The sequence below is a fragment of the Sinocyclocheilus grahami genome, unplaced genomic scaffold (genome assembly GCF_001515645.1).
Source record: "Sinocyclocheilus grahami isolate Dianchi unplaced genomic scaffold, SAMN03320097.WGS_v1.1 scaffold553.1, whole genome shotgun sequence".
In the NCBI taxonomy this organism is placed as follows: Eukaryota; Metazoa; Chordata; class Actinopteri; order Cypriniformes; family Cyprinidae; genus Sinocyclocheilus; species Sinocyclocheilus grahami.
In genome coordinates, this window is record NW_015505732.1 from 258,887 (window position 1) to 281,183 (window position 22,297).

The 22,297-nt window shown below is 36.6% G+C and overlaps 1 protein-coding gene across 2 annotated transcripts in view; it reads right to left on the reverse strand.

Moving 5' to 3' along the window:
- LOC107556028 (regulator of G-protein signaling 3-like) overlaps positions 1 to 22,297 on the reverse strand; it is a 192,718-nt gene that overhangs the window by 4,546 nt on the left and 165,875 nt on the right. For both annotated transcript variants that reach the window (XM_016238999.1, XM_016238998.1), the window contains exons 13-14: positions 16,380 to 16,450; positions 1,028 to 1,129 (exon numbers count right to left, since the gene is read on the reverse strand). In XM_016238999.1, coding sequence (XP_016094485.1) covers positions 1,028 to 1,129; positions 16,380 to 16,450 — 173 coding nt within the window. The remainder of the gene's footprint in view (positions 1 to 1,027; positions 1,130 to 16,379; positions 16,451 to 22,297) is intronic.

Sequence of the window (22,297 nt, forward strand, 5' to 3'; positions counted from 1 at the left end):
TCATTCTTGCCTTCATTGTCTGTCTAAACTCAGCACCTACAGTCTGCAGCTTTAACACTTACTTTGCCACTGCCAAATAAGGGAACAGGGGAGTGTTATTTAACATAAAACCATAAATCAAAACACAGAGTGCAAGCAAACAAAGATCTATGCTTCACACCTGTAATTTTTATTCTGACCTACTTGCTACTTCTGTGCATTGAGATCTGTACCATAAAACATTTGACATTTTGCAGTTCATGTACAAACTTAAAATATTAATGCTAGCAATGTCACTCACTCAGACCATCTCGGCAGTACAAACATTTATGCAGCACATATCTAATCATAATTTAACCCTTTGGTTCATGACATCCTCTACATTTTTTAAAAGTCATTTTAACCACCATAGGTGATTCTTTTAACCATAATTATATTTCACTGTCATTGATATAAAATAATAATAATAGTAATAATAATAATAATAATTATTATTATTATTGTGTGTTAAAGTTTTAGAATTTTGTTGTGTGCTATTGTCATTTTTAGTTTTTTTTTTATGTCTATACAGTTTAATTTTTTTTGTCATATTTATTTCTTGGCAACAAACTGAAGTAAAAAAAGTTTTATTTTATTTCAGTTGACATTTGTTTCAAGTAACAGAATGTGTTTTTGTGATGGTTTTATTTTTTGTAGTAATCCTGTGACAAAGTATTGAACCATCAATCTATGGAATATGCAATATCTATTACTGCCTATCAGTCTATACTACTGCTGTACAGATGTGTAACTCTCTCAAAATAAACCATTTATTTAGGGCAAAACACTAAACCAAAGCGTAGATTAATAACTTTAGATTATGTATATTTGCAAAAACCACTTCCAAAGGTATTCATCTAAAAGACATCTTTTTAGAGCTTCCTTAGTGTGTCTGTCTCTTTCATCCCACACACACGAGCAGAGAGCCACCAGCTGGATCATTACCCAGGAAGCAGGCAGACATCACAAACACACAAACACACACACACACACACACACACACACTCACTTGACAGACTTCATGGATTTGTCGAGCTTGCCGACTGGGGAGCTTCCGGGAGACTCATTCCTCCTCCTCAGGAAAGCGAGTCGGTTCTTCATGTCTTTGGCCCTGCACAAAAAAATGCACAGAAGGGAAAGAGCTGAGTTCTGCAGGTCATAAACAAACCAACAAATCAATCGCAGTCATGGAAAACACAACACCATAAATCCGATTTAGATTGTCAATGAAGTAACCCATAAAAAGTTAATCCGCCGTACATCTTTTCCTCAATTCGCAGTTATCAAAGTTAAGAGGACGTCTGAACTTCCCGGAGCCGTTTTGAGAAACTCTTTCTGCCTCTCGTAAATCTCTCTTCCTTCTCGCCAGTCCTGCGTCTGAGCGAGAGGATGAGTGAAGGGAGGGTTGTGCCACTCTCCACACCATCGCTCCGCTGTTCAGGTGCCACCGGAAGTCCCGGAGGCCTTAACCTAGGGCCGATGGGCCCCGGGGACCGCTGTGGAGTGCAGCTGCATCTCCAAATCTCCAAAAACCTGACTGTTCACCCCTGGATCCACGTCTCTGGAGATGCATGCTGAGCTCCGGAACCTCCAGATGCCCGTCCTCCCGCTGCCTGACCTCAGGTACCTTTTCCAGAGGAACAGGCTTCGCACAATTTCCGCCCACTGATTTCCACTGTGGCTTTGCAGATCCTCTGCCCTCATCAGCTCTATTTGGCCTCTCGTAACACAGGCACATGCTGATGACAGTACCAAAAAAAGAAGCTGAATACCATTTTTGGCTCTCCCAAAGCCACAGTTTCCACATAAAGCACACACCGAGTGTTCCTGCGGTCCATGATTGTACATGGCATGAGGTGTTGTTAGACACAACATGACGTTTCTACAATTCAAATGCCTTTTACAAGATGCTAGAAAAAGCTATATGATAAATTGCTAAGTAAAATATAATTTTATAAATGATTAGTAATAATCACAATAAACAATTCTTCTGCCACACAATATAGCATATCAGCATAACTGTCCAGCTCTTTATGTACTTGTCGCACTGAAACTGACTGTGTATATCGTCTATTGTATAACAACTCATCGAATCAGAATTTAGTGTCAGAACTATTAATTTTCTGATTTGATCTGTTATATCTGTACATACACTCAATTCAAAAGTTTGAGGTTGGTAATATGCTTTTGAAAGAAGTCTCTTCTACTCACCAAGGCTGCCTTTATTTGATCAAAAATACATTAAAAACAGTAATACTGTAAAATATATTTTTATATAATTTAAAATAATAATAACAGTGTTTTATTTGAATATATTTTAAAATGTAATTTATTGCTGTGATCAAAGCTGAATTTTCAGCATCATTACTCCAGTCTTCAGTGTCACACGATCCTTCAGAAATCATTCTGATATGCTGCTCAAGAAACATTTTTGATTATTATTATACATTTTGAATTATCAATGTTGAATCAATGTTATTATCAGTGTTGTTATTATCAACAGTTGAGCTGCTTCATTTTTTTTTCTTCTGGCAACCATGATACAGTTTTCCAGGATTCTCTGATTGAACAGAAAGTGAAAAAGATTTAATTTGAACAAAAAAAAAAATCTGCATTTATTTGAAATAAGAGCTATTTTGTTGCAATGTCAATAATTTTGCTGTCACTTTTGATCAATTCAAACCTTTTGAACAGTACAGCATATATATATATATATATATATATATAATATTCATGACATGTGTCATGTCATGATTATGAAGGTGTCATGTCAGTCTTATGCACACCCCTCCAAGTAAAGTGTATATATATATATATATATATATATATTTTTTTTTTTTTTCATTATGGCAATTATACAGTATTTATGGAAGTAATAATTGGATATACAGCGATTTGTGTCAACAGTGTGAACAGAAGAAATAAGTCAAATTCTGTAATAACCGACGGTTAATAATCTGACCAAAAATTTTCCAGTCCTCTGGCTATGATGACGGAATGCGTAGACAAGCCTCAACAGGAAAAAGGAAGTCTGCAACTATTTATGACATATTATGTTGTCCTGTACACCAGAGCTGCAAAAAATTCCCCCTCTTTAAGCAGATCTAGCTAGTGACCAGGCCGGCCAAAATACAACACCAGGCTCTTTTCTTTCCAGAAAAAATTACAGCCAAGGTTCTGAGCGAAAAGTTCATACATCAGGATTGCAGATTTCAAATAGTTTAATTTAAATCACAAGTACCCCCATGTCCCAAAGTGAAGGCTGTTAGTATCTGAGAATCCAATCTGCTTGGCAAGCTGGGAAATGAGATGATGAAACATTAGTCAGCCACGGTGTGACTAACTGAGAGGAAGTTCCTCACACCAGATGCTTGAGAAAGAAGGCGACAAAGCTATTTTGAAAACTATGAAAAATCAACTGCTTGAAAAAGTATGCCCGTTATTGAGGAGTCCAAATGCTACACACCTATAACCTATAATGGGTGCATACATCTTTGTAATTTTATGTAATTAACTACAATAAAGTTGTGGTAAACATTATTTATTACTGGTGTTAACATTTGAGGATGATGCCAAAGGAAAGCTTTGTCAGATTTAGTTAACTGGGGAGAATAAATACGCGTGCACATGCTGAGTGCTGTAGTACAACTTCAATGTGAATACAATATCCTGAGAACTTCATTCTGTTGTAATATTTGACATTTTTAAACAATTTAAACTATCTAAAATCGTCAAGTCAAATCTGCTTTATATTAAAGGGGTCATATGATGTTGCTAAAAAGAACATTATTTTGTGTATTTGGTGTAATGAAATGTGTTTATGCGGTTTAAGGTTCAAAAAGCACATTGTTTTCCCATATACTGTACATTATTGTTTCTCCTCTATGCCCCGCCTTTCTGAAACGCGTCGATTTTTACAAAGTTCATCGTTCTGAAAAGCGAGGTGTGCTCTGATTGGCCAGCTATCCAGTGCGTTGTGATTGGCCGAATACCTCAAGCGTGTGACGGAAATGTTACGCCCCTTACCATACTGTGATGCCGTGTCCCGGCCGGAGCGACGAGACAAAAACATTTAAACCCATTACAAACTGTTCTGGAACAGTGTTGTAAATACAACTTAACCACTGATTTCTAGTCGTGTCCTCTTTTGGAAGATCAAACAAAGTAGTTTCGCTTTCACAAAGAAACACAGCGTGACACACGGCGGGCTAGAGTGAGCGGCGGCCGGCGGGCTTAAGAACGGCGCGGCATGTGGGTTCGACGAAGGAGTGGCCGGTGGGTTTGGACTCCGCTTCGTCCACGGTGAAAGCCGATCCGACGATCCACAGCGCAAAGTTGATGTATTTCCTCAGCAACCAGCACAGATCAGCTCCAGGCATGACGAAGCGGATATCGTCCTCTTTTGGAAGACCAAACAAAGTAGGTTTGCTTTCACTACGAAACACACAGCGTCTTCACGACATGGCGGCGGCGGCAACAACAATACTACAGCGAGAATAAAAGTTACGCCTTCTTTCTTTGCGTGAACATTTGGGTGGCGTTATGCAAATCTTCCCACATTGTGACATAGATATGTGGGGGCGTGTTAGAACGAGGGGTTTTAGGTAGGCGTGGCTGACTCTTAACTTTTATAAAGAATATCTCTTTGGATTTGAGACTTTAGTCTTTGCAACTTTACAGATCTTCTTTATGCACCAAGAGCTTGTAACACTCCATAGAGAAAGGAAAAATTGAAATCGCATCATATGACCCCTTTAAGCTCTCTGACGTTTGACAAAGGCATTTGCACATAAACATTTCTTATTGTGGATTCTCTGGTGAGACATAAGAATGTGAAAGAGCTCAGAATTGAAAGCTCAGATAACATCATAACTGCTGAAATCATCAGTCTTTTTAGGAGATAAACTGACTCACACACATGGCTTAGATTTCAAACAGCTCTCAAAACATTGAAAAATGCCAAATAATGCAGTATTTGGGATGGATTCCGGTTGATTGCAAGTTTGTATGTCAAACTTTGCCCACTTGAGAAAGAAACGGAGCAGAGGAAACAAACAAATCACAAGATATTTAATTCCAAAGCTCTCTTTGTACAGAAATAGTGCTTTTACAAAGGAATAAACGAAAGTTGGCCAATAGGAATGTGTCAGACTGATTTATTTTTTAACTTCCAGTGGGAGATCTGGCTTAAAATGAGAAGGAGGGTGTTGGATCGTACGCACAAGAGGAAAGATTCTTGTCAGTTTATGGGCCCTGGAAAATATTTAGAAGTTTAATGAAACCCTTTATGATCCTGCTCGGATTTCACTGCGATCTTATAAGCTGTGTAGCTTTGGCGAAAACAGACAAATACAAACAACAGAAAAACTGACCTAAGAACAGTGCTTTGGGACTATAGCTAATATACACAGTGACATAAAGCTGAGTTCAGCAGAGAAAATCGTCAGGTTTTGTAAGGCTCCTGGAGTGATATTAAATGCAATGCTGCCACCTACTGGATATGATCATTGTTAACATGATATATGGAAGAGAGCTGTGACACCACCAGTTTAACCACCTACAAATTAGCTACAGGAATAAACTTGCTATCACCACCAGCCTCTTAAATATAAATGATTTTGAGGCAAATAACTATACTGAAACTATTGTTTAAATGTAAACCAGAAGTAAAATATATAATATTTAAAATACTGTTTAAATTTGCACACACACACACACACAAACAATTTGTATTACAGTATGTGATAATTTTTACATAAATTACAAAATACAAATTTAGACAAATTAGGTGTTTCACATGATTTTTCATATATTTCACATGTATTTATTTATTTATTCATTCATTCATTGCATGCCCAGTAGGACATATACATTTCTCAAATATACCTTCAGCTAATAATGTAAAATAATCAGCTTCTTTTTTCTTTTTTTTTTGGAACAATGTGTCCTACAAGATGAAGTATGACCCACACTAAGATCTGATCTCACAATCCCAGAGTCAATCTGAACAGAAGCTACTGAGAAACACTAAATTTAGAAGTTGGCAACTTCTCCAATATGCTTGAAACAACCATCAACACATCACATGTTCTTCATGAGATAAGAAACAGAGATATGAAACAGCCATAGTCAACCATATTTAACCTGTCAGGTGCTGCTAAAACAGCTAAATACAAAAAAAAGGAAGTGTCTAGTGATCGGATCATATTTAGTGTCTCTTGGCCACTAACAATCCACATTCAGTGAACATTCCTGTGCATGTGTGTGTGTGTGTGTGTGGCCAAGGAAACAGCATGCAGTGCCACAGTGTTGAGATTCCACACTGCTTTGCAACAACAGCATTAGTTATGGCCATGTGGCATCAGTCAGCCTGCCCTTCTGCACGAGAAGAAAGCCACGCCAGTTAAAATGTGTTAAAGAGTATTAGTTGAGCTATAAAAAGAGGAGGAAAGAGGACTGAAATATCACTCAAATACTCAAGTACATACTTGGCCTTTTGGCTAAGATCAAGCAAAGTAACAGTGCTGTTACAGTACTTCCCAATATATGCAGTGCAAGTAGAGAGTGCGGGGTAAGATGAGCTTTACCAGAGGAAAATAAGATGCACTGCATGCCTGTTTTATTGCTCTTTCATAGCCCTGGAGACTAAATAGTGATTTCGGCATTGTTTCATTTAAAAGGAATAGTTCACCCAGTAATGAAAATGATGTGAATATTTACTCAGCTTCACCCTTCCAGCCAAAATATGAGTCAATAATCCATAATAAAGCTTCCTCCAGTTAAAAAGTCCATCTTCTTTTGTCTCTCACATCAATATCCACCCACATATTGGTTTAGAACTGTTTTGGACTGTTTTTGGCTTGCAAATGGTGCTTGATCAGTGCATATTTCACTCCTGATTCAGACAAGACAACTTTTTCACTTGGAGAAAGCAGTATTATGGATAGGAGTTAAACTGCATTAATGATGAATTTGTTTCTTACAGCTTTTGCCTGTATGTTAAAGGATGGTTTAGTATATTATTATATTAATCAATTTAATATAACATGCGACTAGTTCACTAGAAAAATCTTTCGTCGGGGGCAGGCCTACTTAGTACTAGTGAGCGTACTTAAACCATTTTTTAAATAAAATGCTATAAATGACATTACGAAATGTGCAACAGCCGCAAATCATGTTGTTGTTGCATTGCACGAGTTATGCACGCAAAGAGTTATGCACGCAAAGAGTTGCATTGCACGAGTTATGCATTGCCCCCCCCCGAACAAATGTGCACTTTGCAACCCTGCATCCAACACGAGCTTGACTCATCACGGTTCGAGAGCAGGATAGATGACTGACAGACCGTGCTGGAGTATTTGCTGCTCATTAGATCCTGAACTCACTGACAAATATCTGATCTTGTAAGATTAGATGTGCTCCTTTACACAGAGTGTGTGTGAACACGAAATCGAAAGTGAACAGCGAGCGCACATTCAAAAGCGATTTCAATACCCGCATATTGATAGCGCGAAAATTATAAACAATATAAGAATGTTTGCGGGAGCGGCCACAAAAATCGCAGGAGCGGGCGGTAATGGTCAGAAATTCAGTGAGAGCGGCATTACGAAACAGTTCCGCGCAGAGCTCTATACTTGACTATCCGCACATTTTATTTTTTTAATAAAAACTAGACACATTGTGCACTGAGGTAGGCCTGCTATTTTTTTTTGTCTGACGAAAAAAAGACTCTGCCGGTTCTTTAAGGTGCATTGAAGGATTCCGTGTGTTTTCGTTTTGTCATTAATTAATTAATGTTAATTGTTTAATTGAAAAATATTTAGTGTAGGCCTATTTATTTTATTCTTTTTATTTGTTATTTTATTCTGTTTTTCTCTGTTCTCAGAAGTGCTGCAGGTGCGTGATAATTTGACGATGTGTGAATCCAGGTTCTGTTGTTGCTCTGTATGCTGCTGTTTGCATGTTAAAATAAACCTGTGATTTATTAGTTTTTTTTCTTTTAATGGGATATATATATATATATATATATATAATTTATTTATTTATTTATTTTTTACTTAAAACTTGAATTTTTACACCTCAAAGATGATGTTGGCCTCCTCTACTAATTTACAAGTTTTAACTTTTGAACTGCTGAGCTCTTTAATTAAGACTTTTCAGACGCCATATGGCATAGTGCATGATCGGTTGTATGTCCAGTTGGGACATATGTAGTGGGAAACGACATTAAGGCCTCATTTACAATGCAAATGTGGTTGCCCAAATCTGATTTGTTATTTTTTTTTGACTATATCCGATTTTTTGACGACCCGCTTTCACCTTCTTTTAAAAGTGACCCGTATCCAATATCGGCATTTACACTACACGGGCTTAACTTGAACAATGCTTAACGTGGCTCAATGCATTAGACTGTGATATTAAAAGACCAAACTGCCCACACTTTATTAATAAAGCATAATATGTATAGAAAAGCAGATGAATCCCGAATATGAATGCAATGAGTTTAACTTATTGACAGAACTCACTGAACCATTTTTAATCCTGTTTCATCCTTATATCAAAATAATTAATTAGTACAGATTCTTCACGACTGTGATTATATACACAGATCCGCTATAAACATCCAGGGGTCTAGTGATTGAACTTATGCTAAGCCTGTTAGCGGTTCTGAGTTCTAATCTGTCCTCATTAAAACCAAATGTGTTCATCAATGATTGCATATCAAGAGCAGGGACATGTTTGCGCATGCATTTTATTTTGTGATTTCGTACAAACAGAGAGTCTCCACAACAGTTAGCAATAGACTGAAGCACCTGTCTGTGCATAAGTTGCTCTCACTGATAACAGCGGCAACGAGCACTCAGCATGATTTCAAAAGCAACACATTTCAGTGCCAGATCGCCTCTTATTTAACACAAACGAACAAAATTTAATACTCTGCTAGTCAACTTGAGATCTTTAATTTTTAATAGATATATCTGTACTGCGAGCTGTTTCAAAAATATGCAACTCACATTAACAGGGGGATATCCAATCTGTCCGCTTACACGGCAGGCACAAATGCACGTATCCGATTTATATCAGATTTATTTCCACATTTATAACCGATCTGAGAATATCGGAATCCATGTGCTTTTTTCCTGCTTACATGTTCATGGGCCATATCCGATGTGTGCCACATAGGAGGAGAAAATCAGAATTGGTCCACTTGAACCATGCAGTGTAAATGCGACCTAAACGTGACTGCATTGCTTGAGCGAGGCAGCAGTCAAATGTCTATCATTCATGAGAGATCGTGACCCCTCATTTAGAGAAAAAACATTGGGCTAATTATCAAGCAGAAGCAGCTGCTCCCACGCCTCCTCACGGCACAGGCCTGTAATCTCTCGGCAGGAAGGACACGCCCTCACTGGAATTGATCAAATTAGGATGCTCTGATCCAGCTCCTCTGGGCCTGTCGACAGACATTTCCCCACGGCCAGCCCTGCAGGGTAAGCCAGAGATAGAGGAGGAGAGGAGATGGTTGCGAGCCACAATTATCTCCAGGCTTTGCCAATTCCCTCTCTGCCCGGCTCATATTACTGCCCATAATAGAGCTCAGCGCTATTCCAGGCTGTGAAACCAGGACACTTGCTGTGGGAAAGACATTTAGAATGCGACAGCTATTGTGATGACTCGCGGTAAGACTTCAGTTTAAAACAGATGTGATGTGGGTTCACATCCAAACAGGAGTCCTGTTTCTAAAGTGCTGGATTTCTGCACCAAAACACTGGTTTGGCTATGAATGATGTCGTATTCGTTCAAGCAATGTGTTTTTGTGTGCATGCCTGCACTTCAGAATACATCTGTTCTTGTTAAGTGGTGTGCAAATGTCTCACCATCACTTTAATGTCACCTTTTCCTTAGTTTTTAGTTGTGAAGCCCATGAAATGGTCTCCATTAATGCATTAAGAAACTGTAGACAAGTCATATGGGATTTTATCTCATTAAGTCAAAAAAGTTGTCGGAAACTTCGTTCACTTTTTTTAAATTTGCAAAATAGTTTTGTGAATCTCAAAAAAAAACAAAAAAAAATCACTTTAAAAATAATTATATTTTAAAAATCTATTTAAAAAGCCAATTCATTATTAATTCATCAAGCTCAAGGATGTTTTACATTTCATTTATTATTTTGTTTTTAATTCACTATTATTCTCTATTATGATTCTAATTAGAGTTTGGTATTTTATGGAGAATGTTTTATTAAAATATAAAAAATATTCAATACGGTAGGTATACATATGAATAAATAAATTATGAATAAATATTTAACAATTGGAATAAAATTCCAAAATTTTCTCATTATAATAAACTGTAAATACAACATTGCAAAAAATAATGCAACATGTTTTTTTAATTAATTTAAATATATATAAATGTTGTGTATAGATAAGATAAGACAGACAATATATAGATAGATGGATGGATGGACAGACGGACGGACGGACGGACGGACAGACAGACAGACAGACAGACAGACAGACAGACAGACAGGCAGACAGGCAGATAGATAGATTTCAACATTGTTTCAACCTAAACAGTCCAAAGCAGAACCTCCAAACATCAAAATCCTAAAGAAAGATAAGCTGAAACATCAGAAGCCCTCCAAACGCCATCTCAGACGAACCACAGGAGACGTGAACTCCAGTCACCCTCATCTTCTCCCTCTTCTAAAGTAACCGCTTGCTTTCTAGTTTTACCTCCCTCTTCCCTCTTCTCATTACTGTGAGAACTCTCAGAGCAGCAGAGGAGACACTCATAGGAGCGTTTGGTCCCTACCTTTCAAGGTACCTCTCAGAGAAATCCACCATTGTGTGTAACGTGTGTGTGAGGGGTGGAAGAGCAAGGTGCTGGGACCGTCACATTCCTCGAACCGCACACAGAGCCTCTGTGTCTTTATATAGCACAAGATCTCATGGAGGCAGAACTATTGTGAGCCAATCACAGGCCAGATCTCCACTACCCCAGACTGCTGTGTGTCAGTGTGTTTACAGCACACTTACTGTTCCACATACAGTCTGTCTGTCTACATGTAGTTGACAGCTTATCTATGAATTTTTTTTTTTTATGTTAAATTGATTTAAATGTACAAGTGAATATTTTAAGTGGTGTTGAGTGATCACCCTTTTTTAATCTATTTTTTATTTATTTGTTTGCTCTCACTAGTTCACTTCAAATAAACATGGTATCACATCTGCCTCTCTCTATCTATCAAATAAACACGGTATACCCATATATACCCACTGTACATGGCTTAGACATTAGAGCACATGCTATGGATCATTGAGACCATTCATGATCACATTGAGTGGCTTTCACCAGATGCCCAGTAATTTCATCTCTGTTGAATTTCTCTTTGAATGGAAATGCTCATAATGTGATAATGTGATGACAGCCACTTCAGACACCACACCTGGGAACTGTGGGTGAAAGCTCATGTTGACTGCAAATGCATCCTGTAACGTGAAAGCAGCTGTGTCTTGGGCCCTTGGGTGAGCCACAGCTCAGCTGTTTTCAGATCAGTTGAACATGCAGACTGGGCGTCTTTCTCTTTCACCAGAGGTCTGCAGTTATACTGATCTCAGATGAGTGCAAGTGTCTGCTTTCCGTGTCTAGTCTGCTGTCATAAACCAGGTGCCAAAAAGTTCTTAGAAAAAAAACAGCTTCCGACTGTTAGAGCCAAACCAGGTGCAGCTGCTATCACATGAACTGATCTGTGTAGGTGGACGTTTTTGCCCTTATTAGGAGCTTTTAGATCAAACTTGAAAATGCTTCTAGCAACTTAAGATCAATTTCACGCACCATTGTGTTCTCAAGTGTGTCCTTTTTCGTAACATGACACAAGCAGGGGAGAGTGAGATTGTTGTAACATGGGGTGAGTTGTAACACCTTTGGATTTTATTTACTTATTTATTTAATAAAAAATGGAATTGCATTTATTTATTTACATGCAGTACTTGACCACCACCCTGACAGTACAAGTTCTACAGCATCTCTGTGTTCAAATATAAATGATATACAGGACAAAACAAGTTTTTTCCTGTAATATAATTAAATTTATTTAAATATATTAATATTTAATTTGACAGTATTTATCCAAAATGTTGGCTTAAAATGCATTAAATTATTTGTTTGGAGCACATTTTTCTACTGTTTAGTTACCACAAGCAGTGTCAGTGTTAGTGTCAGTACTTTCATATTTCCCTGCATATGCCACAGATATTAGCTGCTCAGTGAGATACTTGACCTGATCTTTCATTACAAATGTTAGAGAACATACAGCTAATAAAATGAGATCACTAGGAAACTCATTTATATTTTCAAAGGGTCTGCTAATATCTATGATATGACAAGTCACTGTAGATTCTCTACGGTTGCTGAGATGTCATACAAACTGTAAAAGATATGTAAATTCAGGGGAGAGAAGAGAAGATGTTTGGTATCACATTCCTGGTTAAAGGTGGGGTAAGAGATTTTTCAAAAACGCTTTAGAAAACTGATTCGGGCCGAGTAGCAAAACAAACTTGTAGCCAATCAGCAGTAAGGGGCGTGTCTCATTATGTGGAGGAGAGAGAGCGTTCAGTGCACAGGACGGACATTAGCCAAGCCGAGCGACAGAAAGATAGAGATGGCGGATAAAAAACAAACAAAGAAAACATCTGTGGAACAAAAGAAGGGACGTGACAAAGCGACCGTTGAAACTCATTTGAAATTTGTGTCAATACGTCATAAATAGAACACGGCAGCAGTTTTCTGTCGGGGATTGAGTCCACACACACAAACACACACACCCACTTTTTTCTATATGACTCAGTGAATGCCCACAATGCAGCATATGCAATATAGCGAGAGCGGAATGTGGGCAGCACTCTGTTGTGAAATGTATGTGAAACTGAGCCTCATTTAGATGAACGACCCTAAAGGTGGGGTAAGCGATTTCTGGTAGCTAATGTTGACATTTGAAATAACCAAAACAAACACACCCCTACCCCAAAAGGGTCTCGTCCCTATTTTGATCATATAGTGTAGAACATATATATATGTATATATATATATATATATATATATATATATACATATACGTATGTGTGGGGCGGAGCTATCAAAATAGGGACGAGACCCTTTTGGGGTAGGGGTGTGTTTGTTTTGGTTATTTCAAATGTCAACATTAGCTACCAGAAATCGCTTACCCCACCTTTAGGGTCGTTCATCTAAATGAGGCTCAGTTTCACATACATTTCACAACAGAGTGCTGCCCACATTCCGCTCTCGCTATATTGCATATGCTGCATTGTGGGCATTCACTGAGTCATATAGAAAAAAGTGGGTGTGTGTGTTTGTGTGTGTGGACTCAACTAGGCCATTTTGGTCTGTATATAAAGAGTCCAGGAAAGGAACAACGGTGGTAACAATATATTTTAAATAAACGCCTCTCTGAACTGATATGCGATAGGAAAAGGGAGAAGCATTGGATCAGATAAAGGCAGATTCATGTCGGTCGACTGTCAAAAGCTAAATCCATTGTTGCTAGTCTCTGCTACTGTCCCAGTTGCCAACTTGGTTTCTTTTGTAATGCTCTCTGAATCAATCAAACAATAGTGGGTGGAGTTAGTGTAAATAACATTTGCCAACCAGACAGGCTATTTGCACTTATTGTAAACTGACATTACGTAAAAGAAAGGATAATTGAATACAAATCAGGGTTTATTACTACACTGCAGACCATGCTTTTCTTCGAATTTAGTCAACTGGTTAATCTGTGATGTTTAGATCCTCTGTCGGGACGCAGTTTATCTTACAGGTGAACTCCGGTACGCAGTGAAAGATGAAACTTCTTCACATGAGTTTGTGTTTCCAATCTCTTGCTTTTAACATGTGTATGAATGGAAGTGAATTCAGTGCAAAGTCTAGTGTTACTGCGACTTAATGCAGCTGGAACAACAGAACTGGAACAGCTGCAAACTAGTAGTGTGTATGTGTAAAATAGCCCTCTCTCAAAACGTTAATCACTTGCACTGAGCTCTAATGTACTTCTGATTTAAATAATGTGGCCAGTTAGTTTATTTTCCTGTATGTTTTCAATGTGCTGCAGGCCCCTAGTTCCCTAAACACCCTTAAAATAAATGTCTGCAAGCAGATTAAACCATTACAACATTTTGAGAGTGAGTAGAGATTCTGAACATTACAGTGTTCAGCAAGTCAGTGGAATATAAAGTTTTAATCCCTCTGGTTTAGCCGATCCGGGAAAGCAGCGGCTGGTAAACATGCCAGATCATTTCACCACAGATTAGCTTGAAGCACTGTGTCTGAAAGACTAATAAATGGTGTCAGTGTTCTAAACACTTCTCTTTGTGCCTGTTAAAATTAATTTCTAAGTGAAAAACACTATTAAGAAGAATTAAATTTATAGACACATTTCAGCCAATTCAAAATTCAAGATAATTCATGTTAATGACAAAACTAAGATTTTTTTAATTAAACTTTAATTAACTATTCACTTTAAAAGTTCAAATTTTTGGGCTAAGTAAGATTTATGTTTTGTTTGTTATTTTGAAAGAAATCAATACTTTTATTCAGAAAGGATGCATTAAATTCATCAAAAGTAACAGTAAGGAATTTCACTTTTTTTTTTTTTTTCAAATAAATGCTGTTCATCAAAGAAGCCTGAAACAATGTACCATGGTTTCCACAAAAAACATAAGCAGCCACAATGTTTTCCAAATTGATAATAATCAGAAATGTTTCTTGAGCAGCAAATCAGCATATTAGAATGATTTCTGAAAGATCACGTGACACTGAAGACTGGAGTAATGATGCTGAAAATTCAGCTTTGATCACAGGAATTAATTTCATTTTACAATATATTCACATAGAAAACAGTTATTTTAAATTGTAAAATTATTACTGTTTTATATTACAATATTGCTGTATTTTTCAACATTGTTATCACAAATGTCTGAGCTGTACTAAAAAGAATGTGGAAGTATTTTCTGCATTTTAGATGTGGCTTCGGGTCCCTTCATTTCATCCCTACTATGCAGGATGAATGCTGAAGTTTGATGCTAAAGTTAAAGGCTTGTGCAAATAATTCTAAAAAATAATATCTGTATATTACATGATACATGATACATCAGAAGAAGCATTCTCCCTCGACAACACTCAAGTCAGACAGTTCCAGTTCACCATTCCAGACAGTAAAAACTTATTCTTCTATTGTGTTGACCTCACTATAAGAGCACCGGGCAGCTGAAGCCATGCGGAGCTGATTCGATTCTATTGTTCTGTAGGTGTGAAAAGTGTTAATACAATCCTAGAGACACTTTAGCACAATTCACATCTCGCAATACAAAGGCTCAGATTAACTGTCTGATGAGTTTAACATAGTATCACTCAGGATGAGACACACACACACACACACACAAGCTCTAGTGAGCTATAACTACAACATAGCCATCGTGGAACTGAAGATGTGAATGTGAATCAAGTTTGACAGCATGTTTCTAAACTAGCAACACGATACATAGCACACACAAATATAGTGTCTGTTTTTACACTATATTTGAAGGATGCATGCAATTCTACCTTAAAAATGGCAAAATTAGGTAAAAGATAGTGCCCCCCCCCCATTCATTCATTCATTCTTTAATTTCCAATTCAAACCTCTAACCACTCTAAATCCTCACTACGATCATTCTGATTTCATGATGTGGTGCTATGCATTGTCTTTAGTCATATGAAAGCTCAATACTGATTCAACTTTATACTCTCTTGGTAACATTTCATAATAAGGCTCCATTTTTCAACAAGAATAAAAGGGTTTACCTGGAAACAAGCAACATTAAACTAAAAGTAGAAAGACCGAAATGGAATTGTCTTGTTAAAAGTACTCTAATAATCTGTGTTTTATTAACAACTTAAAAAAAAAAAAATCATAGTATCTGTTAATATTATTGAACTGACCTCAGCTAACATGAACAGTTGTATTTTATTTTACTAACATTAACAAAGATACTGTAACAAATGTATTGCTTAATGTAAGTTAATGCAAAAGCTAATGTTAACAAATGAGACCTCTTCAAAACAGAAATCATGTCAGGGTCTAGCCTCTAATTTGCCATAGTTGTGTCACAAAACTAGTAGACACTGATCTAGACTAAAATAGCTAAAGTAGAACTGAAGAGCAACTATGAGATTTTCTGAGAACCCTCAACTATTTCAAAACATCACATTAAATGACAAAATAAGAAACTTGAGGAGATTGATAACACTCACCAACAGCAGTGGCAAACATATAATGCAGAGAAAATGGCAATGGGACTTACAGGTTTTTGGATTTCTTCTTCTTGGTTCCGTCAGGACCCACGTCACAGCTGCATTCGGAGCCGGCGCTCAGCTGTGGAGAGACCAACAGTCGGCATCATCCAGTAAGGAAAGCAATGCAGAATTCCAGTTCCACAAGTAAGCTAAACCAAGACAAGTTAATCCTCACCGCCTGGTACAGGCCGTAGCTCTACACTGTGTGTGTGACCCTGGTCGCTGTAATCCTCCGTAGCGAGAGTGTGAGACTGTGTGTGAATGTGATAGACTCAGTTGGCCTCCAGCCATGCCCAGATTAAAGTAAGGGGCTCCGACCGTGGAGTCACATTACACTTCCTGTCCTCAGAGGGATATAATAGGCTGAATGGACCGAGGAGAAAACAGGGGGAGGGGGAGCAAAAGTGGGCAGTCAGTCTGAAGGGTTGAGACCACTTTGTATGTAAAAGAATGAGCCATCCCATATTGACCCCTGGTCTGGCTGTATCCATACATGGCACAGACCTCTCATGTTGCGACTGGACAATAAACAGCTTTTCTTGGCTCTCTCTGTTAGACAAATATTTCCCCTTCTGTATTTCATGTTTTGTATCATGTCTGAGCTCCCTCAGGATTTGTCACACCTCTGAAAATTAGGCCTTCGTGTGCAAAAGCATTGTTTCAACAAACTCTTGTGACAACTATAAAAAAATATTGTTGTCTTTCTTTTTCTTCTTCTTTTTGATTTAAATTCTCAGGCCATGTTTTATATATTTGTGCAATACTTTTTTATAGCTTGTTTGAAATTTTAAAACAAAACTTTTCTTATTTTACAGATATAAATTACAATTCTTAAACAAGGAGTGAGAGTTATTGTAGTATCATTGATATACTACTAGAGTTGACATATTATTGGTATACTATTAGAATCTATTAGAGATTTAATTTTTATATTTTCTGTTTGAAAGATTTTGTCTTTTTAAATGATAATATAATTATAATATATATAATTAAAAAACAAATATATTGTTTTATTTAAAGTAACTTTTACTTATTATTATAATAACCCTGGGTAGACCTTGGTTGATAGATGTTAGTAATAAAAAACACTGAAAAAGTAGATTAACAAAATAAATCCTCCCATCCATACATTCATCCATCCACCCATTTTGGAAAACATTTGCATTCACCCTTGCACTCACAGCTACAAATAATTGGTTGTCTATTAAATAAATAAATGCATGTGCAAAATCTAAAGTCGTGATGAAACTGAAGGAGTGGCAGTTTTTTTTTCCGTCTTGTTCTTTATTGTGATGTACATCCAAGTGTAACAGAGAAGAAGAAGAAGAAGAAAAAAAAACAGTAGGCTGTTGACTGTTGATTGGAATTTGTGGGTGTAACACCCAAAAATGGAGGCAATGGAAACGTGAGTGGAGTTTAAGAAGATTAATAGCATTAATAACTTGGCTGGGCATAATTGAGTTGTCTTAAACTTAAGAAACTCCAGAATTTAGAGGTCAGATGGGTGGTTCTGAGAATACAGTTATCAGAACCCACCCATAATCTCAAGAGGTCAGAAAGGTTAGCTCTGGCATCACAATAAAGCAACTAATCTTAGGACTCTGAATGTGGGAAGCAGGAAACCCAGATTCCCAGAGGAGCCATTTCTGTAAGCTCTGATGCCAAGAGCAGGAGAGGCTGCGTTATGATTTATTTTATTTGTTTCTCTCTTTACCTCTCAATTGTAAAATACTTCTCATGTACTACTGAGTAAAACACTGCCATCAAAGAGATTTACACAATATGCCAGTTTACATAAATGTCACATTATAATCACTCTGAACTGCCGGAGAATGCATGGAAAAAAACTGGTATAGCACACATACAGTGGCATGCAAAAGTTTGTGCATCCCTGTTTTTTTTATTTGTATTAATTAATTAATGTATTACTATGAATAGTTAAGTGAGTAGATGATGAACTACTCTCCAACAGACAGGCTATAAAGATGAATCTATCCTTTCAACTTCTTAAGCAAGATTAGTGAATTGCTTTTGATTCATACAATTTCAGAGTAAAAAAAAACAAAAAGGAATTGTGCCCCATGCAGAAGACTTTAGCTATCAGATAACCTTTACCAAGGTCTCAGACATTACAGTAGCTTGTTAGGTCTAAAGCTTGTTCACAATCATTGTTAGGAAAGGCCAGCTGATGCAAATTTCAAAGCTTTATAAATACTCTGCCTTCTCAAAAGTCCCAACAATCAAAAGCCATGGGTACCTCTAAGCAGTAATTTCCTCAGTTTGTAATGCAATTAAGAAATGGCAGTAAACAGGAATGGTGGAGGTCAAGCTGAGGTCTGGAAGAACAAGAACACTTTCAGAAAGAACTGCTTGTAGGATTGCTAGAAAGGCTTGTGTTTGACTGCTTCAAGAAGATTTTGCAGACTCTGAAGTGGTATATGACCTTTATGGATGAATCATGTGAAGAAAACATTTCCTGCATCCTCACTACAAAATTCACAATCTGAAGTTAGCAAATGAATATTTAACCATGCCTGATGCATTTTTGGAAACATGTGAACTGATGCAATGAACTGAAAGGCTCTTAGCTGGCTACAAAAACAATTTACAAGCTGTGATACTTGCCAAAGGTTGGGTTTAAGTATTGAGCATTGTTAATCACTGTAAAATATTGAAACTTTATAATTGATAATAAAGAAACGGGTAATTTTTTTAACTTCATACTGTACCTTCTTCTAGTCGCTTAGCTATTCATCATAACAGAAATGTAGACCTGGGGTGTCATGTCTGAGAATTTAAGAGTTAAAGTAATAGTTCACAAAATCAAGTTTTACACCATGCCTCTCAAAGCTTATTCGCGTTTACATACACAAACTTGGTGCATCTCAGCAGGCAATGTGTCCCACTACGTTTGACGTAATTAATGCCAAATGGCATTGAGTGTTGTAGCCAAACACGATGCATGGGATGGAGAAAAGTATTTCAGAGATGTGACAGAGAGGAAGGTTTTCGTGCATAACACTTAAATTTTGGTCTGTCCCACATATCTATCATATGGCTTCAGTAGACTAGAAACGTGGCACACAAGTCACATGGGGATCGATGAAATATCAGGGTAATACAACTTTAGTCCTTAAGTCATAATGAAGAAAAACTTATTTAGTTTTTTGACAATATGTTATTATTAGTTATTAGAAAAAAGTTCTTATTTGAAAAACTTTTTCAAGAAAAATGAGTCAATTTTATGAAAGATATAATCACATAAATGACCCCTGCAAACCTATTAATAAGTCTCTTAAAATATCAGATAAACTGACCTTTAATGAAAAGACATTGTTAGTTCAGCTGTGAAATTTCATGCTGTGCAACTCAAAAACCTAAAGTATTAATATTTTGACAATTTTAGTTAAAAAAATAAACATTTAAACAATATATATTTTACAACTTTTTTTTTGTTGAAAATAATGAACATTCACATATATTTAAAGGCAAAGAAAATATGTTATTGTTACTTGATGGAGAGATGGATGGAAGTTTTTCAAAACTATACCAAATTAATATGAATGGGTCAAAGACGAAAAAGGGTTTAAGCATAAAAACAATAAGTGTAATACTGCTTTAAATTGTTGTTGCCCCCCCCCCCCATTTTTTTTTTTTAAATAATCATATTTTCTGAGCAAAAAATAAATATACATTTTCCCCTGATTTACAGAAGAGACCCACTAAAATGTCATTCAGTGTAACAATTTTGTCAGGCATTTTAACAAAAAAAATCAATTTGTGACATTAAAAGACTAATTACTTTCACCCCAAATACTAATTAGTTGTAATTTTACATTTTCAAAATTGGCCACTATCCTAGGTTTTGCCCATTTGTGATTGTGTTTTACTAATTTAAAACACAATCAAATTTAATATGCTCCCTTATTCTTTTATATATTTTAATATGTACACGTCAGAACAAACATGTTTGAATGTTTACATAAACATTGTGTTACACTAAATCACAATGTAACATTATTTCAACCAAATTTTGACATTTTATTCTTCAAAAACGTATTAGAAACTTTAAAAGTAGACACTTTACTTACATTTAATGTGCTTTCTATGGACATAGAATCACTTTTGTAAATTTATTTTGATGCGGACATCTTAATGTCTTTGACCCGAATAGAAGTGTACAATTCTTAAATTTCTAAGAACGTGGTCCTTTTTATAACATTTTCTTTATAGAGGACACATTAACATCACTGACTCAACAGGTACTTTCTTGTCTTAACATTTATTTTGCAGTAAATGGTAGCAAAATTAAATTTAGATCATTGGGTGAACTATTCCTGCAATGCCCTGGACTCTGTCCAAAGTAGCGTTGACTCAGAAACTGGAGAAAACATCAGTGTGCTTTAAAGAGAGCTTTGCTTCAGGAGGATTTCCCTACAGTTAATGTACAAAATGTTGTTCTTCAATGAAAAGAGCCCACTAAAATGTCAAGTAAAAACATCAGAATGATACTGATGTAAATGCACACACACATAAAATGACGTTAGAGGAAGTCCATAAGTGTGTGAAAAGCAGGCTTCTAAAAATACAGTCGCATAAAGCCTTCAGGTGAACTACAGATGTAACAATATTTGCCCCAGTGTTTCTCAGCAGGATGTTTATGAATTAGAAATATGTTTCCATCACTTATCAAGTAAGGTCATGCCAGTTTTTGACAACAAATATTGTTTCAAAGAAACTTTACAGAAAACTGTTCTCGGGCCATGCAGTGAGTAAGCCAAATACATCTGTGGCAATAAATAAAGAAATAATCTCTCTAAGATTGTCAGGATGAAAAAAAAAGAAACTTTAGAGGAACCAGAATCAGCAATCATCCTCTGGCACATTATAATAAATGCCAAATATTATCTAGTTATACAGTATCTACAGCATGTGTAATACTAGTCCCATGTTATTAAAAAAATGATTTAAAACTTGTAAGGATAAAGTTTCATTTATAGTTTTTGAGTCCTTCCTAAATGAACAGGTAGATGTAGGCTGTGATGGGTGAAGCGTTCCTCACGCTCTGGCTGGTATAGACTGTAGTGTCAGATTGCAACGTAAACAGTTCATCGCACAGTTCATCTTGCTATAACTGTTTTCTGTGTTTATTTATTCCAGAGCATGGAATAAATGGTGACGTGTATGTATTGGCGCACTAAAGGGTGGCCATAGTTATGTTCCAATACAGAGGACTACTGAACGTCACTGATTTGTTCATCAACAGGACTGCTTTTGCTCTTTGGTCACCAAGTCATTGCTTATCAGGTGCTGAGGTGCTCTCACTCTCAGAAATAAAGGCACAACTGTCACTGGGGCGGTACCTTTTCAAAAGGTACACTGTAAAAAAATGACCGTGAATTTAACGGTAAAAGACTGTAAAAATGCTACATTAAAAACCTGTTAAATGGTTAACGGTAGTATATACGGTGAAAAACTGTATTGGACATTACATGTATTGGACATAAATTTTACGGTAGTATACCGTTTTATGAAGTGAAAAATACCGTATAATTTACAGTGAATAACCGTAAATTGACATTCCCAGAATTCCCTGCGTTACATTTCAAATTTGATGTTTTTTTGTTGAAATAACTGTTTCTTCTCAGTTTTTTCTTCTCAGTTTTGTATATTAGGGTTGTGTGTTACACCTAATGTTGTTAAATTAATATTTATTGCATTATTTCAGTTTCATGTGTGTTACCGTGATGGTGTTTAGTGTTTGTGTGAACGACACTGTGCACCTTCTATATATGTTATTATCTAAAAGCTGCTTGTGATGGGCTTTGGTTCATCATGTGACTTTCTCATCACCTCCTGCATTTGGTGGTTATCAGTATATTACAAAGGTACAAAACAGATTTCAGTACTTCAATAGGTTGGTATA